The sequence below is a fragment of the Micromys minutus genome (genome assembly GCF_963924665.1).
Source record: "Micromys minutus genome assembly, chromosome: 9".
NCBI classification, from domain to species: Eukaryota; Metazoa; Chordata; class Mammalia; order Rodentia; family Muridae; genus Micromys; species Micromys minutus.
In genome coordinates, this window is record NC_137978.1 from 61,253,581 (window position 1) to 61,270,174 (window position 16,594).

The 16,594-nt window shown below is 49.0% G+C and overlaps 1 protein-coding gene across 1 annotated transcript; it reads right to left on the minus strand.

The window, feature by feature from the left end:
* Nucleotides 1-994: 994 nt before the first annotated feature.
* PGD (phosphogluconate dehydrogenase) lies at nucleotides 995-15,667 on the minus strand. The gene is made up of 13 exons (XM_080921151.1): nucleotides 15,577-15,667; nucleotides 15,020-15,095; nucleotides 14,038-14,217; nucleotides 10,981-11,046; nucleotides 10,246-10,364; nucleotides 9,360-9,429; nucleotides 7,235-7,369; nucleotides 5,645-5,834; nucleotides 4,011-4,141; nucleotides 3,711-3,844; nucleotides 2,066-2,165; nucleotides 1,842-1,964; nucleotides 995-1,755 (listed from the first exon to the last, which is right to left on the minus strand). Exons 1-13 carry the CDS (start codon nucleotides 15,582-15,584, stop codon nucleotides 1,636-1,638), a joined length of 1,452 nt encoding a protein of 483 aa, XP_080777277.1. The 5' UTR covers nucleotides 15,585-15,667; the 3' UTR covers nucleotides 995-1,635.
* Nucleotides 15,668-16,594: the final 927 nt, after the last annotated feature.

Consider the following 16,594-nt stretch of genomic DNA (forward strand, 5'->3'; position numbering starts at 1 on the left):
CTTTTTTTTTAAGATTTATTTATGAGCGCACTGTAGCTGTCTTCAGACACACCAGAAGAGGGCATCAGATCTCTTTACAGATGGTTGTGAGCCACCATGTGGTTGCTGGGATTTGAACTCAGGACCTCTGGAAGAGTAGTCAGTGCTCTTAACCACTGAGCCATCTTTCCAGCCCCTCCAATCTATTCTTAATTAGTATACCTACTGTGTGCTACACACAGGACACTGGCCAGAGGCCTTCTGAGCACTTGTGCAGTACAGCCCATCCCTGGTACAAGGCAGACCACACCCACAGCTGCTGAGGTGTGGAATACCGACTATTGCTCTCATGGAGACTCTCAGGATGGTCTTCCCAGGAGGAAACAGGCCACAGGCAAGATACGATATTCCTGTTACACAGCTAGTCAGAAATGAAGCTGGGTTACAGACATGATCCGACTTTCCACAGCTTCTGTGAAGATCAACTCACCCTCTGGCTTTTCTGTTGTTTGTCCTCAGAATTCCCTCTGTTCTCCAAGTATCCATCTGCCTCAGAGTAAGGGCAATAGGCAAAGGAACCTGTGGAGGGGGCTGAGGGCAGTAAGCCTGGCCCTCGTGTCTAGGAAGGTTAGAGTCAGTCATGGCTGGCTGTAGGGAAGCACTCCACTCCGGGGGATTGGGGTAAGGGGACCGTGATTCTCAAACAACTAAACACACGAGGGTTTGATGAACAGCCGCTTTCCCATGTCGGCTCTGCCTTCCCTGGAAGCTTCCGAGGCTCAAGTGAGAGGCAGGAGATCCCAGCTGTCCAAACCAACAGTTTGCTCACTCTCAGGCCACTAGGGGACTGACTCTAAAGTGGTCAGAAAAAGCGCCACAGAGCAGAGTCCACCGCTGGCCTAGCACAGTGCGATGGCCCAAGGCCACATAATGCAATCAGATGAGAAGCTCAGGAACAGACTGACCACACTGCAAGTCCCACCACAGACCACAGAGCAGGAGAAGACACAAAGAAGCCAAGCCAGTCTAAAAGTTTATTACAAGTGTGTGATGGGCTGGATGTTATGTGAACATCCAGGTACCTACTGTGCCAGTAAGAAAAGATCCAACAAGAGAGCCTCTGCCCACCTACTCCTTGGCTCCTCACCTCCCTCCAGACTTACTCATTACCCTCAAATTAATGTGTCTTGTTTTACTTGGAGACTTAAAAAAAGCCAGAGTTAAAAATGAACAAGGAAAACAAATCACGTCCCAATCGTGAATCCAGTGCAGATTTCTGCCAGGCACTCTTCCCAGAAGAGTGTAACCACACGCTCTTGTACTGGGAGAGGGCAACAGAACCCACACACGATCCATGGTCCAGGCTGTACAATTCCACACACCCATGCCCTTTGTGCTAAGAGTTGCAGCGCGTCTGACCCACGGCACAGCTCAGTCAGGGAGCGGTCACGCAGGGTGCACAAGGTCAGTTCCTGGGCAGTAGAAAAGATTGAGGTGGAGCACGTGGTGGTTCAGAACTACAGACCTTGGTGACTTCTTCAGCAATCACAGCCAACGCTTGGCTAAGAGATCTGAGCAGGAACTAGGGCAAAGAGGGGTGCTGAGTGCCACAGGGGCTGTCCTGTTGCTGGGAGGGAGGGCAAAGCCACAGGCCTACTAGGCATTGTATGACGAGGACGACACACTGCCTCCATGGCCTGTCCAGTTGGTGTGGATAAATTCTCCTGGTTTGGCTAAGAGTTCATAGGTGTGAGCCCCAAAGTAATCCCGCTGAGCCTAGGGGAGGAATGCAGTTGGTCAGGGTGATACGAAGGCACACAGCCCTCAGGAACCAGCGGGTTAAGGTACCATCCCTAGCTCACCTGGATGAGGTTGGCTGGCAGCATCTCATGTCTGTACCCGTCGTAGAAGGAGAGGGCAGTGGTGAAGCAGGGCATGGGGATGCCTGCTTGCACTCCGGTGCTGATTACTCGCCGCCAGGAGTCCTGAGCAGAGGGCAGAAGGTCAGCGACTGGGTTTCCCCAGAGACATCACTGCTCACAGATGAGACCCAGGGAGCACAGCACCACCGCTGCCAACAACATACCTGGCAGTTGTCAACTGCTGACTTAAAGAAGTCATCTAGCAGTAGGTTCTGAAGTTCTGGGTTTCGCTCAAACGCATCTTTAATTTTTCCCAGGAATACGCTGAAATGGTGTGTGAGAAACCAATCTTAGAACAGTACAGGCCAAGTGTCTGGAAATAAGCCCTGCCTACTCTTGTAGAGGCGCCAAGTCACAGATCTCCTGCTCCAGAACGAGCAGAATGACCTGTAGAAGTTCAGAGGAGCCTATGAGGTGGCTCAGCAGATCAAGCTGTTTGTTACCAGGTCTGACAATCTCAGTTCGTTCCTGGCCCCACGTGGTAGAATGAGAAAACCAACCCCCGCACATGGGCTTCTGAGGTCTGCACACAACTGTGGCACGTGTGTACTACCCTGCAAATGCAGACAGACAGACAGAATGATTAGGTGGTGTGTGTATGTGTTTTGCATGGATGCAAGTCTGTGACTGTACCTCTTCGGACTGGAATTATAGATGGTTTTGAGTCACTATGTGGTTGCTGGGAATTGAACCTGGGTCCTCTAGAAGCAGCCAGTGTTCTTAACTGCTGAGTCATCTCTCTAGTCCCATAAAAATTATTTAAAAAAAATTTTTTTTTAAGTACGGAGAGGACTGAAGAGATGGCTCAGCAGTAAGAGCACTGACTGCTCTTCCAGAGGTCCTGAGGTCAATTCCCAGCACCCACGTGGTAGCTCACAACCATCTGTAATGAGATCTGATGCCCTCTACTGGTGTGTCTGAAGACAGAGTCAGTGTACTTCTATGTAATAAATAAATACATCTTGAGAGTGAGGTGGAGACAGAAGGATCAGTAATTCAAGGCCAGCCTGGGATATGTGAGACCCCTTCCCCCTATCAAATAAAAGGCAGTGGGCCCCAGGAGTCAAGTTCTGGGGATGGGTTCAGTCAAAATTTCTGAGTGCTCAAGCCCCTCATAAACTAGCCTCATATTTAATGGGTCAGTGACAGGGCTCAGTGGGCAATGGGGCCTGCTGCAAAGCCTAAAGCCACACAAGGTAGACAGAAAGGATTGAAGGGGGTGTAGGTATTATAATGGGCAGCGCCGTGAACGATTTTATGATGGTGCAGCTTGTGTAGACTTTGGTGCTGGGTAATCAGTTGTGGCGTTTCCAGGGATGAAACAGACAAACAGCAGAAGAAAAGCTCAAATGAAAGAAAGGCTACACGGGATCCTAACAAGATGGACTCTCAGATCCTGAACCAATTTCCAGACGTAGAACCTCCTAAGTATAAGGTAGGGGCTCATGAAGGTCAGGGGTAATGAAGTTTTGGCTTAAGTGTGACTCACAGCAGATCCAGCAGCTTCCTAAACTCATTCTGTGGTTATTTCCTCAGTCCCAGAATATACGATTGGAATAAACACACTTGAGATTCAGCAGAATTCCTACAAGCTTTCCTGACCTCCATGTGACTGGAACCTATAGTTCCTCCCCCAGAGAAGTCAATCAAATCACCCACACGAACGCTCACTGTGATGTGAATGGTACATGAACTCAGATTTTTTCTACGTCCGAACCACAAGTGTATTAAGGAGGGGCTGCATAGACGAAAGTGAGCTGTGACAATGTGACCCACTCTGCCACAGAGTGCCGGGTCCCTCTTACCTACCTCCGGATGATGCAGCCCCCTCTCCACATCAGGGCAATGCCACCATAATTGAGGGTCCAGCCAAACTCAGTGGCTGCCTGTCTGAGCAGCATAAACCCTTGAGCATAGGAGATGATCTTGGAAGCGTAGAGAGCCTAGAAAGTGACACCAGAGTTCAGAGCTGTGGCTGATGGAGCAGCCACACCAACCTCACTCACCTCAGAGACCCCAGAGGGTGACAGAACAGGAAAGACTAGAAGTGAGAATGTGGCAGAGGAGCTCTTCAGACCCTACCACAGGCAGTGAGGCAGGGGCAGTCACCTTACGGATATCCTCCAGGAAGGACGTCTTACTGCCTTCTGGCTGAACCATCTTGGGACCCTTCAGCTTTCTGCTGGCCTGAACTCGCTCCTCCTTCAGAGAGGACAAGCACCGAGCAAAGACAGCTTCTCCTGGTGGGGGAGAAAGGGCCAATCAGAGATCCAACACTAGAAGCCAGGGCAGGGGTGACAGATCCAACCTGCACCAAGAGCTGAGTGCTTTGACCTGGAAGGGCTATGGAGCTCGGGACAGGTAACTGGACAGTAGAGACTCTTAGTAAGCCTCTCCACACACGCAGGCCTTCACCTTCAAAGGTCAACTCAGAACTCAAATGGATGGTTTGAGGTGAGAGGTAAGGTAAGGATTGTACTGAATAACTCAATATCAACCCAAGAGTAAACCTAAGTTTCTATGTAGAAGACATTCATTGTCATGAGAGAGGATTCCACAACCACCCCTTGTAGCAGACTACTGTTCAATTTATTTAAGATGAATGAATTTTCTTTTCCTCCAAACAAAGAGGGTTGAATTTCTGGGAACAAACACAGCATTTTAGTTGAGGGAAAGAATACTAGACATAACCCAAAAACAGGGCTAAGGAGAGGTCAGTTTGCCCTTACCCAACTGCTTTCCTTCCCTTCAGCATGACTTGACATTTGTGAAGGAAACATTGCAAGACAATTATGCAACAGCAAGTGGGGCAAGTCCTCCCAGCACATCCGGGTCAGACTGAGGCTGCTTCCTCTTAGTTCATTAGATAGGAAGGACCACAGCCAACCTACACAGTGGGAGGGAGCCCTGACTCTAAGATCGCGGAGGGAGCTTTTGAAGACAGGAACACTGGTACATAGAGCTGAGTGGCTGGACAGACGCTCTCTGCACTGCTGGGATTGGCCCCACCTCTCACATCACAGGAGACTGATGGACACTTGTGAGGGATACACTAAAAGAAAATGTCTTCATCGGCTCATAACCGACATCAGCTAAGAAGTAGAGTGGACCGCACCCCAACCAGGAAACCCATCCACTAAGCCAGAGGTGGTCACATGTAGATTTAAGAATACTGATGTCTCCATGGAAATTAAGGTGCTACTAGAAATAGGGTACAGGGTAGGTAACCTCCTACCTGTGCAGGACTCACCACTCACCGGTCTTCCACAGGGTGAGCCACAGCTAATCATAAAATAGAGGACTGACAGACACCAAACCCAGAGAATTAATGTTGACTACATATACAAAATATGTTTGTAAACTTTTCTCACTGAACTCATTATTAAAGAAATCTTAGGGCTGGAGAAGAAGAGGTGGCTCCATGATTAAGAGCACTGACTGCTCTTCCAATAGTGCTGAGTTCAAATCCCAGCAACCACATGGTGGCTCACAACCATCTGTAATGAGATCTAATGCCCTCTTCTGCTGTGTCTGAAGATAGCCACAGTGTACTGATATATAATAAATCTTTAAAAGAGAGAAAGACAGAAAGACATCTTAGAAAAAGAACAAACAAGCCAAAAAGCCAGGCACACCTGCACTGCCCATACTCAGGAAGCAGAGGCAAAAAAATGCACGTTCCAGGGTAACCATAGAGCCAGTCTTATGAATCAGCTACATAAAGGTGAAAGGTGCCACGTTACCAATGAGGGTGACAGGCATGCCGTACTCCAACGCTGAGATGGCAGTCCACTTCCCAGTGCCCTTCTGCCCAGCACTGTCCCGGATCTTTGGTAAGAGCTCTTTGCCATCGGGGTCCCGGAACTTGAGGATATTAGCAGTGATTTCAATCAGGAATGAGTCTAGCTCTGTTTTGTTCCACTCTTCAAATGCCTACACAGAGGAGAAAGCCTGGTGAGAGGGTTCTGTGGGCGTTCTGGCTCGTCCTTGCTTCTGTACATGTACAGAGCACATGGGGCTAGCAGCTCTCCTCCTAGTGGCCTGGAAACTTCTATTCCTGCCCAGAGTCCAGCTTCCCAGGCCAGGCAGCCGTGTTGAGCGTCTGCCTGGCTGATTTCTCACCACTGAGACTATCCCCTCTCCTTGGAGTCAAACCTCTCACTTTATCTGGGCCTATGCACAATATCACCTTCTTGCCCTACCTGAATTCCACCTCTTGGGCATAGCTTTGGTTTTTGAGACAGTGTTTCCTCTGTGAAGCCCTGGCTATCCTGAAACTCACTCTGTAGACCATGCTGGCCTCAAACTCAGAGATCCACCTGCTTTTGCCTCCCATGTGCTGGGATCAAAGGTGTGCACGGCCAGCTGTCAGTAATATTATGTATTTTAATATTTTCATAATAAAGTGTTGGGAAAATGCTTGTGCTTCCCCACTGGGATGAAATTAAATTTTATTTTTAAGATTTATTTAGTTTTTAGTTATATGAGTACGCTGTTGTTATCTTCAGATAGCACCAAAGAGAGTATCAGATCCAATTACAGATGGTTGTGAGCCATCATGTGGTTGCTGGGAATTGAACTCAGGACCTCTGAAGAGCAGTCAGTGCTCTTAACCACTGACTGAGCCATCCCTCCAGCCCCTTAAGTTTTTTTTATGATTTATTATTATGTTTATTTCTTGTTTTAAAAAAAATATTTGTTTATTTCATGTATATGATTACACTGTAGCTGTCTTCAGACACACCAGAAGAGGGCATCAGATCCCATTACAGATGGTGTGAGCCACCATGTGGTTGCTGGAAATTGAACTCAGGATCTCTGAAAAGCAGTCAGTGCTCTTAACCACCGAGCCACCTCTCCAGCCCCATTATGTGCATTACTTATGTGTTTGGGTATTTTGCCTGCAAGTATTCATATATACCACTGTATACAAGGCCCACAAAGGTCAGAAGGACATGTCTGGATGGGTCTGGAAACCCTCCCAGTCTTCTTCCAAGTGCTCTCAACTGCTGAGCCTCCTACTTGGTCAACAAAGCCAGCTCCAGCCCTATGGAGCGAAGGCAGGAAGGCAGAGTCCTTGCCTACCACGCCTAAGGCCGGGCCCTATGTTCCATGGGATGGACAGATATGAGGTCACACACGGAGCCTGACAAAGCATGGCTCACTAACTGCTGAGTACGATTACTGCTTAGTGGCTGACTATCACACTTTATGATGTTATTACCACGGCTTCCCTTCCATTAGGCAGAGTCCATGTGGGCCACCAGCCAGGTGAACAGGAAGGAGGAAGGGTGAGTTGCCAGTAGCAAGTCCTCTCTCATCCCAGGACTTACCTGAGCCATCTCCTCATGCCGCATGCCCAGAACATCCTTCATCAAGTGGTAAGCCTCACAGATCAGCTGCATGTCACCATATTCTATCCCATTGTGCACCATCTTCACAAAGTGCCCCGCCCCCTCATCTCCCACCTGTCGGGTGATAAACAAGAACTGTCAGAGCAACAAACTATAGACGAGAAGTCTCAGCAGACCAAAAGACTTTTAGAAATGCTCCCTCTCATACAAAAACAAAAACAAAAAAATCATGGGAAAACAGTATGATTTCATAGGAACCTCCCAACACATCCAAAGCCCACATTTCCTGCTATTTCTCATTATTACTAACAACTCCCCACTCCCCGGCCCCAGCCACACTTTAAAGTCTCCGTGGTCTTGAAGTTAGCAGTTTTCTGCCAACTGCTGGTTAGAATAAATTAGACTCCTTGTATTTTCCCTAAGAACAAATACAGCACAGTTCTAACACCACTGAGGATAAAATGCCTTATATCAAGGTCTGGCCTCTTAAATGCAGAAGTGCATCTCCGGTGGTAGGGGGTATCCAGCTTATCAGTTTGTCTTGGGGAATGGAAGGAGGGTCTATCAGCTGTGTTACTCTGTGAACACTGTGTAATGGACAGGGAAATGGAACACATCGGCAGAGTCACGTCCACCATGTTTCAGGCTTACAAGCACACGCAGCTCTTTCCACGGCAGGGCAGCTGGGAGAGTCCCTGCTGGCAGTCACGGCTCATGCCAATCACCAAGTCTTTGTTTCTACCCGAGGCCATCTGCCTTTATCATGGGCCTACCCTTCCGATTTGGACACTAACTGTGCAGTATGAGGACATCTTACTTCCTACTTCCTGTTGCTCCAGATGTGAATGAGCCTAGGCTCACCCAGTTTCAGTCTCTACACTATTTATCCCTATGACCTGAACCCACGCCTGACGGCCACCGGAGTTACTCTGGCCGAGACAAGGTCCTCAGGTGCAAGCTGGCTTTTCCTTGACTCTGTCCCAGAGGGAGTTAGAAGAATGATGCTGTCACCGCACTCTAGCAGTAGTCTCTGCCACCAAAGCTGGCAGGTCAGTGGGAAAGCCTCCCTCATCCCCACATGCCTGGAGCCATATGCATCCCTACTTTTAATCATATACATTACTAAAATAATAAGGTGAGCGCATAAAAGAGCAGGGGTAAAAAAGGGAGCTAGGTGTGGCGGTGCACAGGTCTGTAATTCAGGAGACCAAGGCTTGAGGACACTAGGTGCTGGATAGAAGATGGTTCAGGCAAAGGTACTTGCTGCCAGGCCTGAAGACATGGGTTTGATTCCAGCACCACATGATGGAAGGAAACAACCAACTCCTACATACTGTCCTCTGACCTCCGCGTGCATTTGCTTCAGTCTCCCATGAATATACAACAGAGAGATAAATATAAATCAGAGACAGATAGACAGACAGACAGTCAGAGAAAATGAAAGGGGAAGAGGAAGAGGGAAAAAAGAAAAGAAAGTAAATTTGAAGGAAGAAGAAAAAGAAGAAAAGTTGGCAAGAACAGAGATTATCTAGTTCAGCTATTTCTCAGATAAGCCTTCCTGTCCCAGGTCACACCATTAGTTAACACAGAACCCGAACAGCTGCTCTTGCCTCCCTAAGCTGATTCACTTTCCTGAAAGGATCTTGCTTATTCTCACAGCAACACCAATCAGGAGGGAAAATGCCTGTGGCTAGATTCCTGACCTCTGGTGAACATCTAAACCCAAAAACCCAGGCTACACAAAGATTCTTCCATCCGCACAGCCCGAGGCATCTGATGGGATAAGGTGGCTAGCCCACTCTAACTCCTGCATCCCTGATGGAACAAGAGTGCTAGCCCGTTCTAACTCCTGCATCCTCTGGCCATGAAGTAAACTGCTACAGAGACATCTCACTTCCTTTCATCACATCCCTCTTTTTAGTAGGTCAGTAACCCCTAGGCCCTCAAGGGTTGGTTCAGGTACAAGGACATTAGGACAGACAGGTATGTACTTCAGGTACGAGCTGGGGCAGTGACCTAAGACTGTCAGCACAGTGCTAACCACTGGGACCAAGGTTGTCTTTCTTCAGCTATGCACTTCGTCAAAGGGTAGCCCAGAACTTGCCCAGTCACAGCATGGCTCTCCGGTTCCTACTTTTGCAGCGACGGCTTGGAAGATCGTCTTGATGTGGGGCCTGTGGGAAGGGGAAGTACAGCTCACCAGACAGAAGGCCTGGGCCTTTCAGTTCCATGCTCAAGGACACCACTCTCAGAGCAATGGATGTGCTAAACTTCCCAGACACTGGTTTCACCGCTGCCAAGCGTGCACCACCCACCCTGTGTGGGCCTCAGAGTGGAGGCTGCACAACACCCGAGTCAAAGGAAAAGGCAGAAGCATCATGGAAGCACCAACGAGTGAGGGGCGTGGCTCAGCAGTAAAGTGCACACCTATCATGCATGAGGTGTCGGGTTCCAGCCCTAGCACCTCACTGACCCTCTCACAACAGGACAATCTTCCACCACTCCATGAGAACAACCTATGACACAAACCAAGCAGTACAAGAACATCTCAGGGACACTCTCACCATCTGGATGTCTGTCACCAGGTACAACACGGTTCTGCACATCTGGATCAGAGAGAAGCCAGGACTGTGCAGTACTCTAAGAGATGCTCTCATCTGGAGCAAAGCCAACTCCTATCTCATCCCACTCACAAGTAGCTCAGAGGAAGCCCTTCCCCTCACGAGTCTCCCCTCACCAAACAAAGCTACATCTTCTCAGGAATGTTTTGGTACAGACCCCCAAACTTGACACCCTCAAAGTCAATGCTTAGGATTGCACTACACTACCTGTACCTTAAGCTTCCAAAGGTCAGCAATCTGTCTGCCAGGACACAGTGAGAGGGAGATGTACAGACACAATGCAAGAGCACAGTCATGCCTCCCGGCTCTAACCCTTCCACCTCACAGCGCCGGCCCTGGGCTGAAACGTGTGTGTGCTGATGAACTCACCAGGCCTCTTTGTTCCCTCCTGGCATGAGTGATGGTCCATACCGAGCCCCTTCCTCACCACCACTCACTCCGCTGCCCACAAACAAGATGCCCTTGGCCTTGAGGTCCCGGCATCTTCTCTAAAAGAGAGAAAAACAGTGTCAGGGTTTTCTCATAAGAGGAATTCCGGAGAATGAGAGGAGGCGCAAGGCCAGGAGAGAGCTCACATTTGCGAGCAAATGACCCAAGGAGCAGCCAACCATTCAAGACAGTTTATACATTCGGGGTTGCAGTTCAAAAGAAGGAATAGAGTCCTAGAATCTAATCTAAGGCTAGGACAGGAGAATTACAACCTGGAGGTAAAAATTCCTGTAAAGAATTTAAAGGAAAAACTTCACACCTTATAGGGTAAAGTGCAATGAAGAGGTCCAGTGGGTGACACTGCTGGGTCACACGTTAGACCATGTGACACAGCAAGGGCAGTGACCCCCACCATGCGGCACAGCGGCACCATGCCACACATTACAGAAGGTGGAGATTACGCAAGCCCTCAGCCTGCTGTGTAAGCCCTTGTCTCCTGAGTTATATGCACATGCCCTGGGAGTGTCTTAGCAGAAAACCGCTGATTCAGCATGCCAGGACCAATCCCCAAGGACCGCAGGACAGTTCACTCTTTGGTCACATGGACAGTGCTATTTGTATTTCTTTCTAGAATGTTCTCAAGACCTAAAAGAATTTGGACTGAGGGACACTTACTGTCGTATCCCGGTATTCAGAGTTTCCTCCATCAATGATGATGTCACCAGTGTCCAACAAAGGTACCTGTAAATAAACACTACCTTAGGGTGGACCAAAGGCAGAGAAATAAAACATACCTCGGCCACTAAAAACAAAAATAAATCCCGAATAAACAGTGGGAAAACAGTCACTACTGCACCTTTACGTTGGTGGCTACCTAACCCGGTCAGACCCCTCCACAGCACCCTCTTCCCTTCTCTATCCTTTCACACCTGAGGCAGGATCTGAGTGTGCAGCCCTGGGTGGCCTCACTCACAGACTTACCTGCCTCTGCCTCCAGAGCGCTGGCTTGGCTTTTCTCCTTATTGCTCAGTAGCCCCTTCCAAAGCTGCCCTTGAGATGACTTTAGCACTTTCCTAGGCTGAAGACGTCAACCAGCCTCCAGCCCCGAGTGGGAGGGAGCGGTGGGCAGCCTGCAGCTTGGAGGCTCACTATGCCCTCTGCTCAGGGTCCTTCCTTGCTCGGCCTCTGACATAAACAGCAGTGTACAGGCTACAGTCTCTTCTGTCTTCCATACATATCCCCTCCTCCCCCCCCCCCCCGTCATCATGGCCACGCTACATCATTTCTACACCAGTCCCTTGTTTTACCCCACTGGTGACTGTACAGTTATTTCTGAGAACCTATGTAAACTCTTCCTGTTCCTCTTCATTCAGAAATATATTTTTTCTTCCAAAGACAGTCTTTTTTGAAAATATTTTTATGTGTGTATGTGTGTGAATATTTGCCACTTGTGTGCATTCCTGTGGAGGCCAGATGTTAGATGTTATAGCTGCCATTACATACAGTTGTGAGCCACCATGCGGATACTGGGAATTGAACTCAGGTCCTCTGGAAGAGCTGCCAGTGCTCTGAACCACTGAGCCATCTCTCTAGCACCTCTGAAAATAATCTTATTAAAGCCAACAAATTGATACAAGGGTGCTAAATAAAACGACTATCTATGAGAATTGTTATTTTTAGGAGAACAGAAGAAAGAAAACTCATGTCTAAATGAAACCCAGTGTGGACACTAAGGTTTACTACTGACTAGCACTAAACATTGGTAAATATCACAGTCAATATTGCAAAACACCAGAGCTGGGGATATATCTCAGTGAAAGCCTGTGCTCAGGTGAAAGGCAGCATGATATTTGGTGCTTGTAACCCTCGTACTAAGACTGAGGAGGAAGGGCTATCATGATCAATGCTAGTTCATAGTAAGTACCAGGCCAGCTAGAAAGAGAAACACAGTAAGCCGGGTGGTGGTACACACCTTTTACAACCCCAGCGCTTGGGAGGCAGCGGCGTAGGCATTATGTTATTGTGCACTGTGTAAAGATTATCCTTGTAGTCAAATGCTGATTTCTGGGCCCCCATATCTGGTTGCAATCCTTATTCTGAGAACCTCCTGTTTCAATGTGTAAAGTTGCTCCCCAACCATCCCCTGATTGGTCAATAAAGAAGTTGATCAGCCAATGGCACAGAATAGGGCGGGACTTCCTCCTAGCCAGGGGAAGGGGAGGAGCAGAAGTAGGTATTCTCCTGGAGGAGGAAAGGGTCCAGGAGATACCATGAGAAAACACCTGGGTCAGTACTAAAATCCAAGTACCGCAGGCAGGGAGGTAGATAGATTAGTGATTCTGATTGTTTCCCCTTCTAAGTTTGCACTAACACAGAGGCAGGCAGATCTGAGTCTGAAGTCACACTGGTCTATAGCATGACTTTCAGGGCAGCCAGAGCTGCAAAGTGAAACCCTGCCCTGAACCTGCCCCACAAATAAACAAACACCCCCCACCCACCCACCAAACAATATAGCAACATGCTGTCTCAAAATAAAGAAAAATAAATAAATACAACAAGGAGAAGAGAAAGGCAGCTGGGATGTGGCTTAGGATGCTGTGTCTCCCTGGCATGCACAAGGCTGTACAATAGGTCTGTAGCACTGGAGCTAGAGGACCACACAGGACACAGGGCACAAACACCAGGCCCCACAGGACTGTCAAATACAGACAGACATTAGTAGGTGAGTATTGTTCAAATGCTATTACTCTTCCCAAACTCTGACTGAAATGTCCTTAGTGTCCTAGAATTATGACCACCCAAAAATAGACCAGTATGGGCCAGCAAGATGGCTGGCTCAGTGGGGGGAACCACTTGTTGGAAAAGCCTGATGGCCCAAGCTTGAGGTGCTTGGGGACCAAAGCAAAGACTGAGGAGAACTGAATCCACAGAGTTGTCCTCTGACTCCCACGTGCATGCTCCCATGACCCCACACTCTAATAATAAAAATACAATCCTGGGTCAGTGGGAAAGCTTCCTAGGCAAGGGCACATGCCATCAAGTCAGATGACCTGAGTGCTTTCCACAAGCCATATGGTGGAGGTAGAAGACCAATTTCCACAAGGAAGTCCCTTTGCTGCCACAGCCAAGGTGCTTCCCCCCACACAAATACTAAATAAACAAAAGTGTTTCATTTTTTAATAGGAGCTGGAGAGATAGTCCCAGGGTTGAGAGCACTGGCTGTTCTTGCAAAGGATCTGAGTTCAATTCCCAGTACCCACACTGGCAGCTCACAATTGCTTTCTCACTCTAATTCCAAGGAATCTGACTCTCTCTTCTGGCTTCCTCAGGAACTTCATGTATGTGGCACAGTTACATACTCAGGCAAAACACTCATTTATATAAAATTAAAAAAAAAAAAAAACTTTCTAGAAAGAACATAGCCAAGGGGTGGTGGTGCACTCAGGAGACAAAGGCAGGTGGATCTCGGTGAGCTTGAGCAGCCAGGTCTACAGAGCAAGTTCCAGGAAGGCCTAGGCTATACAGAGAAACCCTGTCTTGAAAAACTAAAACCACAGGCACTATTCCACAAGTGCCAATCAAGCCAACTAAGATGGAAACATTTAAGCATTTTATCAGAACAGTTTGTACCCAGAAGCTGAAAATCAACATGGCAGAAGTAAGACAGTTAGAGGGAGGGACAGACAGACACTCTGAGCCACCAGCAGCATCTGAGAATAGAGCTGGCCTTACTAGTTTCTCGATGAAATCATCCACAGCTTGCCCAGCCTTCACAAGCAGTATGACTCGGCGGGGCTTCTTCAGCTTGGAGACCATGTCCTTTAAGGACTGTGCACCAATCACTTTGGTTCCCTTCGCCTCATTGGCCAAGAAGTCATCCACTTTGGAGACGGTCCTATTGAAAGCACAGACCTGGAAGGACAAAAGGCCTGTCAGAGGATCTGGCACACACATGACCCTCAGGTGGTGGATCCAGCAACATGTCCATTCCGTCCAAGGTCTAGAGAGAGCTGACCTGCCTTCACTTTTTAAGTGCTAGGTGATCCCTGCAAAGTCCAGTCACAGCAGGACGAAGAACAGAAAACTGAGGGAAAGGCCGGTGGCCACTTGTTGCTCATCAGGTTGAGCCTGTCACTACTGCCTGGTCCTTTGTCCCTGATAATCCTGGCATCTAAACCATGCTACTATTTTGAAAGAACATTCACAGCCCACAAGCAGAAGGATCCTTTAGCCCAGGACTCAGAAGGCAGAGATGAGAGGACACTGAGACTCCAGTGTGACAAACATGCTGTCTACAAAGAAAAAAAAAATCTCATTTTCATTTACCCCAAGCCTTACTAGCCAACTGAGCTAGTCTCTAAAATCTGGGTCCCTTTACGTTTGTGGTTCTCAACCTTCCTAATGCTGTGACCCTTTAATATAGTCCCTTGCGTTGTGATGCCCCCCCAATCATAAAACTATTTTGTAATAACTACTTCACAACTGTAATTCTGCTAGTGTTACAAATCGTAATGTTGAGAACCACTGCTTTTATATTTATTTCTATTCAAAGAGGCTTTTCCTTTAACTACAGAGACAGCATGGCTAAAGCAGAAATTCATTTATAAAGCGACAACAGGGCTTACTGGGCAAGAAGCACTTATCAGATGCCTTGGGATCGCTGAAAAACAAATCACGGGTCTCAGAGGGAAGGCCACATATATTCACTACTTACCACAAATCCATGATCATTCATGTTCAAAATTAAGTTCTGGCCCATGACAGCCAGTCCAATCAGTGCGATGTCAGCTCTGGTGTCAGAAAAGGGACAAAGAAAAGATGTTAGTGTTACTTGGTCGCTTTTAACAGGACAGGTAGCATGCACCCTTCATCTGCGCTGGCACCATAGGCACTTGGGATCGGCCGCACCCTGCACCCCACTGTTCCACGGAAGTTCCTCCTAAAGGGCGTCCGGGCACAAGAAGCCACTAGTGTCCTGGACCTGCCCGTCATTCCTGATGGCCTGGCCAGCAGAAGGGGCGTGGGCCTTCACCCACCCAGCGCGGCCTTCCTTCCCGCGAGCCCGTCGCAGCCGCGAGCTCCTTAGAAGGGGCGGCCGAGCTTACGCTGCCCAAGGCGGGGACCCTGAGGTGAAGGGGTCAGGGCTGCGCGAGGAGACCCAGGAGACCCCCGGGACTGAGGAGAGCAGGGGTACAACGGAGCAGAGCCCCGCCATCACCACGCTCGGCCCCGGAAGTCTCCCGGGCCCGACTGCGCGTGTCGGTCACTCACTGGGCCATGGCGGCGGCGGCGGCGGCAGAACGAGAAGAGCCGAGGAGGAAGAACCACGAAGGACTGAAAGCTCCGAGGAAAGTGCAGTGAAGTCCGGCTCCCGGCGCCTCAAGAGGCTTACTGAGACACGGGCCAATCAGAAGACAGGGGTGGAGTGATGCCCACACGCTATTGGTTCTCTGCGGCGCCTGTTATACCACCTGAGGGCAAACGGACCCGCCCACCCCGGGGGCCAGATCTGTAGAGCGCCGAACAGTCGATGGCACCTTGAGCTGGAGAGGAGGATTTAAAGGGCTTTTGTAAATGTTTTAGCGGGACTGGCACACGATGATATCTCTGGCCGGTGCAGGAGCTCGGGTCTATAGCTCGTGAAAAGAGGAGACCCTGGGTTTGGTGCAGCCCTAATGAAGTGACTTGGGTTAGATCAAACATTACAATTTACCAAGCCCACAGGCGCTCTTGGTCCTTGCTTCCCTTCGCTGTCCCTCAACTCTGAGGCAGGAATCAAGTCTGTCCTACCTGTGGGAACCCAAAATGGTCAGTATGTACCATTTTTGCAGGTCAAGACTAGATGGTCAGCTAGTAGAGAACCACGGGGGTGGAAGTAGAACTCACTGCATAAAGTTGGCTTCTGACCTCCACGTACAGCAGTGGCGCTGGCGCGTGCGCCCACATGCACAGAAAAAGAGTAGCGGAGGAGAGGCTTGAGGGTTTTTTGTTTTTTCGTAATAATTTATTTTATGTGTATGGGTTTGCCTGCATGTATGTCCGTGTACCTCGTGCGTGGCTGGTGCTCGGAGAGGCCAAGAAGAGGGCGTCTGATCACAAGACTGGAATAGAGTTCTTCATTGGGAACGTAGTGGAACACAAGCACTCTTTTCTACCCTGTTTCCTCAGCCCCACTACATTGTTTCAGGCTCTGGAGTAGGTCTGGGGTGCTGTTTCGCCTGCTTGTGCCAGCCCCGGCTGAGATCTTTTTGTGGGTTCTTCTAGAGGCAGCGGGGGTGGGGGTAGAAAG